Source organism: Sinohyriopsis cumingii, chromosome 3 (genome assembly GCF_028554795.1).
Source record: "Sinohyriopsis cumingii isolate HCF-2022 chromosome 3, ASM2855479v2, whole genome shotgun sequence".
NCBI classification, from domain to species: Eukaryota; Metazoa; Mollusca; class Bivalvia; order Unionida; family Unionidae; genus Sinohyriopsis; species Sinohyriopsis cumingii.
In genome coordinates, this window is record NC_142963.1 from 98,291,670 (window position 1) to 98,305,800 (window position 14,131).

The 14,131-nt window shown below is 33.6% G+C and overlaps 1 protein-coding gene across 3 annotated transcripts in view; it reads left to right on the top strand.

Annotated features, from left to right (window-relative positions):
* The first annotated feature begins 13,102 nt into the window (after positions 1-13,102).
* LOC149803366 (uncharacterized) overlaps positions 13,103-14,131 on the top strand; it is a 46,544-nt gene continuing 45,515 nt past the window's right edge. For all 3 annotated transcript variants that reach the window (XM_089951381.1, XM_089951383.1, XM_089951384.1), the window contains exon 1: positions 13,103-13,151. In XM_089951381.1, the coding sequence (XP_089807507.1) occupies positions 13,148-13,151 (4 nt within the window). In that variant the 5' untranslated portion in view covers positions 13,103-13,147. The remainder of the gene's footprint in view (positions 13,152-14,131) is intronic.

A 14,131-nucleotide genomic window follows, 5' to 3' on the forward strand; every position in this document is an offset into this window, starting at 1 on the left:
AGACTCGAACAGGCGCAGACAGAGGTAAGATGGCAGTGATCCGAAACGGAGAGCTCTTTAAACCACTCGGCCACTCGGCCCCCCCCCCCCCCGGTTAACATTGATAAAGTCAGTGTAAACATTACATTATATTTAAAGGCAGTGTTCTAGGAACAGTGGTCACAACCGTTATGGTAATGGCTATACGAAGCTTCTGTATTGTGCACTAAAGATGCTTATTTAATGTGAAGAGGTGAAGGTGAAAATAAAAGGTTTTGTTTATCCCCACGATATATTATTTTATAGTTCCCGATTATGTTTTGATCTCAAATCAATTTTCATTTCACAAATAAAGAAAATATGATTTTTAAAAAAAAATACTATTCGCAGTCTCTGCAGGTTTAATGATCTCCTTATGATGAAAGACCGTGAGAGTATGCCAGTGTATGTTCACTATGATCACAGTAGTAAGTAAAATAATGATAGACACAAGTCAGGTGATGAAAAAAGAAATAATCCCCATTGTTGTTTTACAGTGGAAAACACTATCATCCGCATGTAGAAATGTGAGACATTACTTTCGGACCCATGCGACAGAGAAAGCTAGCTGATTAGAAAACCTTACTTTTATTATCTCAGTTGTCGCAGCCCAGTTGTCTCTGTCATGGTACCCACGCCATACGAACTAATGTTCAAAAGAAGAAATCCTTGTTGTCTTCTGCTGTGCCTGATGGAGTTGTTATAAAATCAAACCACAACAAAAACAACAGACAGGTAACAAAAAGAAATTCGCTCATAAAGCAACTTAAAGTCTCATAAACTTTGATAATTCACCATATAATTTAAGAAAGACAGACACACACACGCACATGAAGTCGAGCCTTTTTGTAAAGCTCATAATTGAAAGCGTATATAAACTAAAACTGCAAAGACTCATTACCGATTATTTGAGTAAACTGTCTGAATCATCACGGTCAGGCCCGAACACACTTTCAACTTTATTAAACATGTTGTGGCCTAAAAATATGTTGCACTTTGGGGTACGAGGGACGGAATGGAGAACACAGAAACAGCAAGTGAGATGATATAATAAACTAAATTTAGAATATTGGAGTTGAAGAGAGACAGACGAAGACGAGTACATACAAGGACGAAAGAAACACAAGCAATGGAGAAAAAAAACAAGATTATATGCTAACCCCATATTTCCAGATAGGTGGTCTGTTTCTACAAATGTTATAAGAAGGAACGGCTCAGTGATTTTTGTGACCTAACCATATATTCTAATCTCCCCATGTAACCCATTTGGATGCGCCTGTGCCATATAACCAATGAATTTTCAAGAGTATCACTTGGAGCAAGAAAAACTGAGTACCTTAATGTGAAACGGCTATGAAACAAATTTGCCCGAGTTGTCTTTTAAGTAAATCACATAAACTCAAGCATCAGATAATATTTATGATTGAACCTAATAGAAAATAGGCTACTCATCATCTGTTACAAACCTCCAAACTCTATCTACATATACCGCAAAGGAAGTATCTACCATAATTCTGTTATATGTTATATATCGCCGCAACAACCAGAAGTATGTTATATCCGACCTGCGCTCTTCAAACTTTGTCAAACATTCCCAATCCGCCCCATCTGAATCAAACATGATAGTGCAATAAAAACTCTGAGCCTACCAGTCATAGTGGCTTATTCATCAGTCCACATGATACTCCATAAGAAGTTTCCATGTAACCTATCATTGCATCAATAATAGCAACACTTGCTGTATTTCCAGGGCATAAAAAACACTTTTAAAAGAAAATCAGATTAAAAAATCTCCTTAAAGTAATTACACTTCGTTAGATCTGTGTACACAGTATGGGATCGTACCACTGGCTATAATAGAACTTTTCAGAGCCTCATGGGGAGATGATTAATGTTACCCCTTGACTGGGATTTCCTTGTATCGGTGCAAATCCAATTATAGATTTTATTAGTCTTGTTCCAATCAAGTTTGATACACTTGGTTTACCTCTTACAATTGAACCTTCTACTTGTCAAATTTGAATTTCTAATATATACTCGTCTCAATCCCTCGACACTTGAAAATACTAGCGCGTCCTAAAGTATATCAGGGACAAGTAATACGAAAGGTTAATGATAAATATAATATGCAAACATTAACATGAGGGGAAATTTTTTGGGCGTTGGTAGTTAGGGACATGTTATGCAACAATGCGTTCATTGTGCTTAAAGTGAAATAGCGTTCTGTTATAAAAACTAACTAAATATTTATCTATTTCAGAAACACATCACGAATCGACAACATCTTCATATTGTACTTGTTCTGGATCAATCAAGTTAGATACATATGTTGTGAATGAAGGTGAGAAAAACTGAGTTCTTCAGACCTTGCATGTAATTGAATTAATGTAATAAATTAACAGCACATACATTACATGTGAGTTAAAATCTGTAAGAACTATCAGCTGTACAGACATTATATATGAATGAAAAGCTGTAACAACTATCAGATGTACTGACATTATTTGTGAATGAAAAGCTGTAACAACTATCGGCTGTACAGACATTATATGTGAATGAAAAGCTGGTGGAACTATTAGCTGCACATCTGTCTTTTTAATACTCTCTCTACATCCCATTTTTATTTTGTTCATATAAATAAAATTACCAGTTAAGATTGCAAAAAGAAATCGCTCATATGGAAACTATTTGGGTTGGGTACATTCTGGTATTGTATAACACAAATAGCAAATGCATTTAGATGAATAAGTTAAACCGTTTGCAGATTGAATTTGGTATCGAATGTATCATTGTGGTAAAGAAAGAAGCGTTCCTTTATTATGGGTTAAGTCGTTACAAGGATTTCGTTTCATTGGGCCCTTTTTTTGATGCAGCCAAAAGATTTTTATGCAATCAGCATTTCTGTGTTTTCTTTTTCCTTAGTTGTTACAACTCTGTTGTTCTTTACTAAGTAACAGAAAGAAGGAAACCAACAAGTGTTGTGAAACTTAATAAATAATCTAATCATCGAAGTTATCAATGGAAAATGGAAATGGAACTTACAGTATTATGATTGAAGCCAAAATAACCATAAAAAGTTCTATTCAAGTCCAAAGAATCAAATGTTCCGATTAAATGTCAGATCCTCGAATATATGTAACACAACAACATGGTCTAGAATGCTTTTGAATAATTCGCAATCGTCTCAGAATGATGTTCAATTCCATCATGTACTTTGCAATTCCAATGAATAATTCTAACAAATGACTTCTCTAAAATTATCTGAACACAACATCAAACACAACTGACGATTTATTTAAACATACGAAACGAGAATCGGAAATAGGAATGAATCCAACATAGGAATGAATCTGATTGTTCTTTTATCTCTTTGTATACACCCACCAAGCATCCATTACGACTATATGTCGAAAAATACTCCACTTGACAGATCTTACCACTCAATCTAATATTTTAAAATACATATTATGTGACCTAACCCATGCAATGATAATAAACTGAATTCTTGTAACAACCCACCTAACCTAGCTCAGCCAATGAGAACTTACCCAAAATTGACAAACAGGGTCAACATATAGGTTGAAATGAACTTTTCAACACGTATTGATAGCTTAATATCTATAAAAATATCATGTATATGTATGGACAAAATATTAACCACGTATTATTTTGTTTATAGAAGAGAACTACAATTTAGAGTCTTGAACAAACATTACACACAATACAGGTATAGGCATACACGAAAAGTAACAAACATTATAGATATACATAACACCATTGCTCTAGTCATTATTTCTGAGCAATATATTACCTAACCTACCATTTGATTAGACTCCTTTTTAAACATTTTTTTTCCGTTTTCTTTAACTTTCCACCGAGAATATAATATTTCTCAACTAATTTACTCTTATAAATTGCATAAAATGTATTTATATATTTCATTTTAAAAAGACGCTAGCTGATTAGTTTTTGCCATTAACCTTTGTCTGTTTACAGCTGACCCGTGTTCAAAATGGGCTTCAGAAGCACTGTTTTCCGCATGTTGTGCTGCATTTAACATATATTTTAAGGTTTTTCCATAAAGGAAATCATCGAAAACTATCGTCCATTTATTAAACTTTGGATATAACCAGCGTATATTATGTATACCCAAGTTATGGAAAACTACACGCAATTATGGCAATACCGTTGAAACACATATCTGAAGCAGAAACTATTTACTATAAAAAAAAAACAACTGTCAATAAGGACATATTGATGTTAAAGGATCTGGTCAACTCTTAGCCGCTTCCAGTGTTAACAAGCGGATATTTGCAAGAAACAATAATGATGTGTTTGATATATCTAACATCAAGAAATCATCGTTCAGTTTTTATATACAGATAATCTTCCACGTAGCGAATGCAGATATTGAATATTTTAAATGATCTACTTTACACCTCAAAAGACGTTTCGTTTATTAAATGCGATATCAGAATGTTTCTTTGCTGAGCACAATAATTTAAATTTAAATATCAGCACCAAAATCTTAATTCAAATATCGCTTTCAGTTTTGGTTCATGTGTTAGTATTTCCTTTGTTATTCTCATATTCTCTGAGTAAGTGTCGTCGTTGTTGTTTTAAAAAATCATGAATGGTACATTTTGAATGCAATGATCTTAATGATTATTCAGTTTCAACACTCTTTCAATTTCTCTTTTGTCTGTGATTGTTTATTTGAAATCCAGTATTGTATTTGAATACAGTCATGCTGATATAAAATTATACAAAGATTTGGTTATTGTTATCTTTAATTTTCTTTGCTTTGTTTCGTTTTTCGTTTTTCTTCTGCGAGGCCATTTCCTTTTAAAGACATTTTGACATTTTCCTCTTCAAAACACATAATATTTCATTTACCTCATTTAAATTCATTCAAAGAGGTGACATTATTGATTATTCCTAGCTTGGCTAGGTCCATCTCAGTTCCTGGTTTTTAATTTCAAACTGCTATTCTGCGACATAAACCATTTTATTGACAAGTTTTGGTTGGTAAAATATGTAAGATTGTTTTAATATAGATTTCAAAGACTGCCGAATCCTTGTTCCTGCCAGGAGATAAGTCAAGGTAATTAATATCTTGAATTTCTCTCTTCAATCTGGTATAAGAATTCAGACTTTGTAGCTTTCTATAAGTCAATGTTATGTAACTTTAATATAGGAATTATTAAAAATAGTGATAAACATGTTCATGTGCCGATCGTTTTTTATGAATCCTCTGATTTCAGTGGAAACTCATCTATCGTATAGTGTACTTTTGTCTGGTTAGATATATCATGGTGTTAATATTACACTTTTATCAATTATGATTGGTGTTTATTTACCATTTGCGGTGTTGCCAATTCCATCTTTTTAATGCTCATGTTCTGTGCATTTAATGTTGAGTCCATTTTTCCATATACATTTTGTTAATTCTCTTTTACCCACTTCAATACATTCGCGAATATTTGATATAAGCCGTATGCAATATGTAAACACGAAATAATTTAGAAAAAAAATCGACTATAAATAAATTAAGAAGTCGATAAGAATATTAGTTCAACGATGGAAACAGTTGCTGATCTGAAATTTACAATCTTTCCACGATGCTCTCCCTTAAGTACACGTCTCCGCGTGAATAGCAAGCCCAAACTGCGCTGATCACCGATTTTCAGGATTGTTCCATGTTCTCTTTAAATACATTTTTATCTTTAAACAGATCCCAGGTGGTTCATTATCCTTATATAACAACAGGTTATTAATTTAGTATATTCTATCAGATAATTATATAACATATTAAATGGAAACTGCATACAGTTGCCAAGGATTGCGTACAAGTTAGCATTGTTTCTTGTTGTTGGTTTTGTTTGGGGTTTCTTCTTCCACAGGACCTAGTTTACAAGAAACACTGATCTCAGTTACAGAAGGAATAACAACTCTAGTCTCTCTTTCATAAGATGATTGTTTACAGTACCGTTCCCATAAGTGTAAGTGGTTACGTTATACAATTCTTAGCTTTGGTGTGAATTACTGAAACATATACGTCTTGACCAGAACTGGGACCTGTGATCGTGTAAGGATTGGCCTTTAACAGGATTGGGAACAATGATCGTGTAAGGTGTTATGTATATTTAAATTACTTGCATCTGATTTAATATATATTTATTTCAATTTAATTATTTGTCGGTTTTCATTTTTTTATATTTTATATTACATGCTATTATAATGTAAATTTATTCACTAGAGATGATCTTTCTTCACAAATAGTTTGAACTTGACTGTTAGTTTATAAACACCAGGTGTCAATCTAAATCCTGACCTTGTTTCAAAATTTGCGGCAACCACGTAAACAAGTTTCTATCTTTATTTTAAGGTGATTGGTTGTTGTCAAGGTCATGATGGGCCTTCGTCTTTAAGATGTAAACAATTTTTTTATTTTTTTTATTTCTTAGAGTAAAATTATTGGTTTTCGGCAGGGTCACACTGGGTCGACGTGATCTTTTACAAGTACTTATTTTCTATAACCTTCTAGAAGATTATGACATGACCCCTTGTTTACCTTTTTAAGACCATATAACCTCTATTTTGGAAATTTATTCTCGTAGAAGATGGGCTGTTACATTGGAAGTTGTATGTTGTGCTGTTTGGAGTTATTTCATATTACATGGATTCAAAAGGATTAATTCTGTTTTTGTTTCTGGAAAATACATGTGCTCATGTGAGATTCTTAATTAAAGACAGTGCTTATAAGAAATTTATTTTGATTTCCAAACTAGACTTCAAAACTACAGGTTACAACATACGTCATCTTCTTCCATCTTGGATTCTTTGTCGGGATTCGAACTTGAAATCAATAGAACATTTTGTTATTAGGGCTTCTAAAATTTTATTAATTGATTATTTTTGGATATGATTCTTAAAACCGTAAGTTCATATTTTTTCATTTTTACAGATTTTTTCTAGGGAAATAAATTATTGTATTTTTCAAAGCTTGATGTTTTCACTCTTTCTTGTGTTACTGTTTATTCGAGCCTAAACAGGTAACATAAGAAAGGTTCAGCCTTGACCAGGAATGGGAACTGTGATCGTGTAGGCCATGACCAGGAATGGGAACAGTGATTGTGTAAGGATAGTCCTCGACCAGGAATGGCAACAATGATCGTGAAATGTTCATTTATGGAAAATTAAACACTTCAGTTTCATTATCACATTTTGATAGAGCTATAATTAATAATCACATCTAACTACACGTATCCTATGTACATTAATGGCAGAGAGAGAGAGAGAGAGAGAGAGAGAGAGAGAGAGAGAGAGAGAGAAAATCTTAAAATCTGGTTAACTCCACATAACTGTTTAAATCGGTGTTAGCCTTCGCACAATAGAGAGATAAGCGATATCATTTCATCCTAGATACAAAAACAGAGACAGCCAGGGATGATACATATGGGTATGATTTTTCTAAGTTTCTTTCCTGTTAATGACAGTATTTGAAATTAGTTTTATACATGAAGACAACAGACCATGACGAAATAATAAGAACTCGAACAAGCATAGCTTTTGGAGAAGGATCAAAATGAACTAATACATTGTACACTGAAATAAGCAGAATGTCGAACTGAATAGCGTAGATTCTTTCTATCTCTACTGTTGATTGAATTTGCATCTCACGGTAAGAGTTAAGCGAGACACTGGTAAAGAAGGAATTTCAAACTTACTTTCAGGTCTGAACACGATCTTATATGTGATATTATCATTAAGGTCCCATAACTTACCATGAGAAAATTTCCGTTGAAATTAGCTAGTGAATGTGGACAACACATTTTTACAGAGTAAAAGTTAATTCATTGTACGTGCAGAACATATCTATGGGAGTCTAAACCGAACTAAACTTACTACCACTTTCTTCTAGTAATGTTATCGTGGTAATATGTTTCAAACGAAATCGTACAATATGGACTAAATAAGAATCAATAACATCGAACTTAAGATTACATATGAAATTTGGAAAATTTCTAAAGATTCCGATTCTATATTTACTCTTTAAAATTATCTCCTGATCCGATGAAACACGTACCATGTTATGAATTTTAAAAAAAAAAACGATCTTTCGATACTTCAAAAAATTATGTTTACAGTGCAAGCTGTTCAATTTTCTTTTCCAATGGTATTCGTAATTTGTAGCAAAAACTACCATAATGTATTTTGCATACACTTATAGAAAGTGTTAATTATCAATAAGATGCACATACGAAGGAAAAATGTATCATATACAGAGATGTCTTTTTAGTTCAATTTCAACTAAAGACATTAAATCGATTATATGCAGCGCAATGGCTTGAAATCTACATCTAAACCATGGAAGTTAAATGTCATTTTTCAACAACGTGCTCAACAACGTGCGCTATCTATGCCTAAGTCAAAAGTGATAGCATTTACATATGGATCTGAACACAATAGATCTAGACGAGTTGTCGCCTGTGCCAATAATCAATGTTGATTGTACATGCTTGGAGCAGCCACTTCTCAAATAGATCCCACATTTATGTATGTATGTATGTATGTATGTATGTATGTATGTATGTGTGAATTTGCAAAAGTGCAGGTTGACAGTATTAGTTGTAGTTGATGACCACCATTACAACTTTTATTGCTATCATAATAGCAAAACAAAATCTAAATTTCGAAATATTCACACTAACAGACAATTAGTGGGGGAGGGGGACAAAATGGCAAAGAGACAGAAGAAAGTTACAATTTGCTGCCAAAATATTATTTCATTTATAACATTAAGCAGTCACGTTCCTGAAATATAAACCTTAAAATTCCATAAAACGTGTACTTTATAATGCTGCGCGTAAGTAAACGTTATTTAATCAATATTAATTTTCATTAAACATTAACTTAACGTAAGATTGTATCTAGTAGTTGACCTTGTCCAAAATCAGTGACAATTTTGTAAACATTTGTTTTTTTATAGCGAGAATCATTATTTTAACCTGAGTCAACGACATTGTTTTTTTTAAGCTAGACTACGTGATGATTGTCGTATAATTTATTGTGATGTTGGTGATGGACTTTCTAATTATAATTAAGATTCTTCTAGAACAAAGTACTTTTCACCCTGATCCGTTGTCTCTTTTTACGTTTTAGTTCAAAATGAAAATCTTGTTTATTCGAAAATTAGTAATTCGTCCTATAATATCTTGAGGAAGAAACAGTTGTGTTATTGTTGTGTTCAGTAGTTCATTCGGGCTGAAATTTTATTTATTCAAATTATTTTATTTAAGTGTTTCGTATTTGGAAATAATATTCTTGGAAATAGTCTTGAATTTATGGTGAAATTCTAAATAAGGATTTAATTCTTGGATTGTATTATTGTGATCTCACAAAAGACTGTTGGCACATCAGCACTATACTGGCCACCACATGCACGTCAACACCTTCAGCGTTGGATTTAATTTGGATTTCCAGAAAACTTCAGAGCTTTAATTATTATGACTTGTGTCCGTAATTCTAGGATTATTTTGAATTTAATTCGCCATAACTTTTTTCCTTTTTTGACATTTCCACTTTGTATTCCAGGAAATAAATTATTTGTTGAATTTTGCAAAGCTTGTCGCTTCTCACTCTTTTCTATTACTTATTTTATGACTATAGAGTCGTACATAATGAGCTGGTTTGCTCCTTCTCTGACTATCAACAACAAACTTCCCTGACAGTAATTTGACACACTGATTTACACCATTCGAAAACAAAATGTTAGCAATTTCTTCAGTTGTAACTCTTTCAGATGAGCATCAACACTGATATCCGCGTCTATTACTTAGTGAATTTTCACGCGAACTTCTCGAAATGGAGTTTAAATTACCGAATTCATTTCGTGAATGAAACGATTTAAACACCATTTGTATCGAAACCACTCATTCGCGCATGCTGAAAAAAAGTGGTATGCGTACATGCAATCCACCAAGTTAGTTGAGAAGTTATGGAAGAGTCCATTTTATCTACAAAGAGTCCATTTTATTTACAAAGGACTTAAGTAAGCAGACATCAACTACTAATTAGAGAAATTTTATCATAAACAGAGAGTATGTATAAATTTAAAATAGTTTAAAGACAAATAGACGGTCAAGCTATAGCGTGATCTGTTTTATTATGTAAAGTGGTGTTTGAGGAATTTGTTCTCTTTACGAAGTACATCTCGGTGATTCAACTAGTGTAGTGGTCTCATCTTTCGATGGAAGTTCGAAGCGGCGTTCCGATTTGCATCTGTCCAAGTCGATACGTGATGAAAACTAAAACAAAATCATCAATCTGCTCTGTTTGAACAGGTAGTATGCCTTTCGTTGTGACGTATATTCTGATTCATGTATATTCTTTCCGAACTGTAATTTGTTTTCAAATACTCTAACCACGACAATGGTAGATACCAACAAAGCGCCCATCAAGGTGTACAGAGAGAACACAGTAAGGCAAAAGGTAACGGGAAAATCAACAGGACAATGACCGATATAAAAGATTTCTCAGCCGAGAAAACAGGAAATACGTGGACGGAGTCATGAAATAAGTATATTTCTCTTATACGCTTCTCTAGTTTTAAATAGAGCCACAACAATAGATTCTTAAACATGTGTCCTAACTTTGGAATCATTCCAATTCTGCACATGTTTAATCATTCTATTGCCATTTATGCAAACACAAACATCAGAAGTTCTGCAGCTAGCCTCTAAAACATCATATTTATGCAAAGTTGAAAGACACAAGTTCAAGCATTTGTTCTTAGATCTTTGATGCATTGCTAATATTGATCACATAAAAGCGTCAATACAGCTCATTCATTAAGCATTAATACTAGAAGATGAAAAGGCAGCTAAAATTCAGTGACCTTCGCCATCTTTTTCTTTCACAAATGACTTCGATACACTCAAACTTTATATTTAAGGAAATCTGTATATTCTACAAAACTGAAAACTGGACATAGTGACTTACTCATCTTCACGGCTAAAGTAGCAGAAACGCATTATCGATAGACTCTCACAGCCATAAAAAACGAATAAATGTGCCTATTGTCGGGTCAGCTGTAGATCTCCCCGTACGCAGCCGCGTGCATCTTGTTACATATATTTGCAGGAAGTTTTCTTTGTTAAATACAAACCTGTTAAGGTTGAAAACGTGTCTTAGGTTTGACTAAATAGAACGCTTGAGTGGACGGATCAGGTCTAATGTTCCGTGCTTCCTTGCAGGTTGTGATATTAGTATATAAGGAACACGGTGACGAGGAGAGTATCATTTATATACCGACTTCCTGTTATTTGAATGAATCATACACATTTTGCAAACACATCAATTCACGTTTGTTCTGGTTTGTTGTTGGCTCATTTAGATCCGCGCACAAGAAATAAACGTATCCAATTTTACAGATGACCTCACAAGGTGATGTAAACTTGGTGCGACGTACGCTCTCCAGATCCTCGAAACACGAGAAACGGTTAGAATGGCAGAAATAGAGTAAATCGTACATATTTTTTTTAAATATGTATTTACTATTTAAATAATGGATAATCTGTTCTATCCCTCCTCTTCATAAATTCGTCACATTGCTCACAAAGCAATTACAGTTAAACTTCGATAACCCACTAATGAATAATTTGTATACTCTGTATCTCTTGAAAGACCAATTCAGTCCCGACGTGGAGCTTTCTACTGCCTGGGACTCTCATAAAACTCGAAACAGCAGAAAACTCGAAGAAACATTTAGGTTGTGCAGCATTTTGAACTCTCGGTGGTTCTAGTGTATTTGAAATATATAGCATTGTAATATGCTAGAAATAACAATACCATGAAATATTATTTTCAGATAAGCAAACATTGGATATTAAACACCAGCCAAATTATACTGATATTTCTTGTATAACGGTCATATTTATCCCTCATGGAATTATTAGTTTTAATTTGTACAATCAACCATAATATTTCGAACAAACAGGATTTAGTGGAAAACTGGTAGAAGATGTGTCCGATGGAGAAAGGAAAGCAGTAATAGTTAATGTTGAATGATATGTTGTTGATGACCGCTTTTAGCGTTATAATAATACAAATTATAGCAGTTGTTGCTGTTATTATAATCATAACAATATCACTACTAGTACTACTACTGATACTACTACTGCTACTACTTTTACTAATATCACTACTACAGCTACTACTATTACTACTACTGATTTTGTTGCTAATAATAATAATAATAATAATAATAATAACTTTTTGTTTTAACGTAAATAAAACATAGTTGGCTATGTCATGCGAGGAAACGCGAGCTAATTGCTCTTCCTAAAGATACATCGACGCAGCCGACCCAGGCTGGCACGGACTAGTATCAAACCCGTGACTCTGATTACGAGTCCGGCGATCTGTCAAATGAGCGAGCGCTTCTCCCAATAATGATAAAATTATCCACAGTAGCAGTATCAACATCATGTTGTCGACATCATCATCACCATTTGTATAGTAAAATTGTTGTACTGTAGATTCTATTATTATCGCTATCGTAGTATTCATCATCGTTATTTACATCGTCGTCTTCATTTTATGTAAAATATGATAGTAATAATAATAATAATAAAAACATAATCTGCGCATGCATCTTGGAAGGATAATGCCATCAATAATGGACAATAAGTACTTTAACTTAGGTGGATATTTCAGATAGATACACGTACTTTTGTCAGGTATATGCCGTGAATATTTTGCCACCTGGACGATTGTGTCAGATATCGTGTAAGGATAGGCCTCAAGGATAAAAAGGAACAATAATCGTGATTCGTTCATTCTTGCAAACTGAAACATTTCTGTTTTGTTCGTCATAATTATATGTGTTAGAATTGTAGCTAAAAATTGCATATGGAGGTTCTGTACTGACTCATATACAATAATGCGTAACACACAGAGAGAGAGAGAGAGAGAGAGAGAGAGAGAGAGAGAGAGAAATTGAATCGAGATCACTCCAAGTATGGTTGACAACTGATTAAATAGGTGCAACTCCTTTACAAACCAGTGAGATAAGCGACGTCCTTTCTTCCATGATAAACATCAGGGACGGACAGGGATTTTAAACATGGGTAAGATTTTTTCGAAACGTTCTCCTATTAATGATATTATTTCTTGATTTATTTTATCTACGGAGACAACAGACTGTAAAATAGTAACAGGAACAGAACGGGCATATATTGGAGTAATTTTAAAATGAACTAATACACTGACAGCAGTAGTTTGTCCAAATGTATGGTGTCAATTTTGTTCAAATCTCTAATGATGGTTAAATTTGCATATAACGGCAAGTATTAAACGAAAGTTGATATGGAAGGAATAGAATGAATACCAATTTACTTTCAGGTATAGAAAGGTATAGAAGAAAACGCAATATACTTTCGGGTATAGAAAAGCATAGAAGGAATTCCAATATTCTTTCAAGACTAAAATAAATTAATTTGCTGTCAATAGCATGAAAGACGAATAACATTAGCGGGGAGAATGGACACTTTATCCAGTAGGAAACGCCGGGATACACCCAAAGTTCTTCAAAGAATTTGCTCACAAGAAAATAGTACGAGGGACATGCCCCCTCGAGAGAAGTATACGCGTGCGCAACCAACCTTGTTTAGTCTGTCTGGGTCATCAATCAGAAGTGTAACATAAAAATACGAATTAAAAAATATTAAAGATGTTATATAATTACTGTGTAAATAAATCATTGTAATTGACTTTTCGTTGAAACATCCCGGTGTGGTTGACTATGTATAAACGAATGTTGCTGGATGCGTGTATTCCTGTAAGCATCGTTCTACATCAAGTGATTCCGTGTGGGTTATGCGGGACTCATGTAAGAGCTACATGTGTAAAAAAAATATGGCGCTGATAAAGGTCAGTTGGTAGGTCTGGAGTGACACTAGCAAAGATGCCGCATAAAACATAAATTAATATAACAAAAGTTTATTTTAATTTAAATTTAACATATGTTCTATATTATTATAGATGGCAGCAAATTACCATGAGCTGGCTCGTGTTTAAGGTAAACGGTCTCTTTTACTCACTGGGGCGA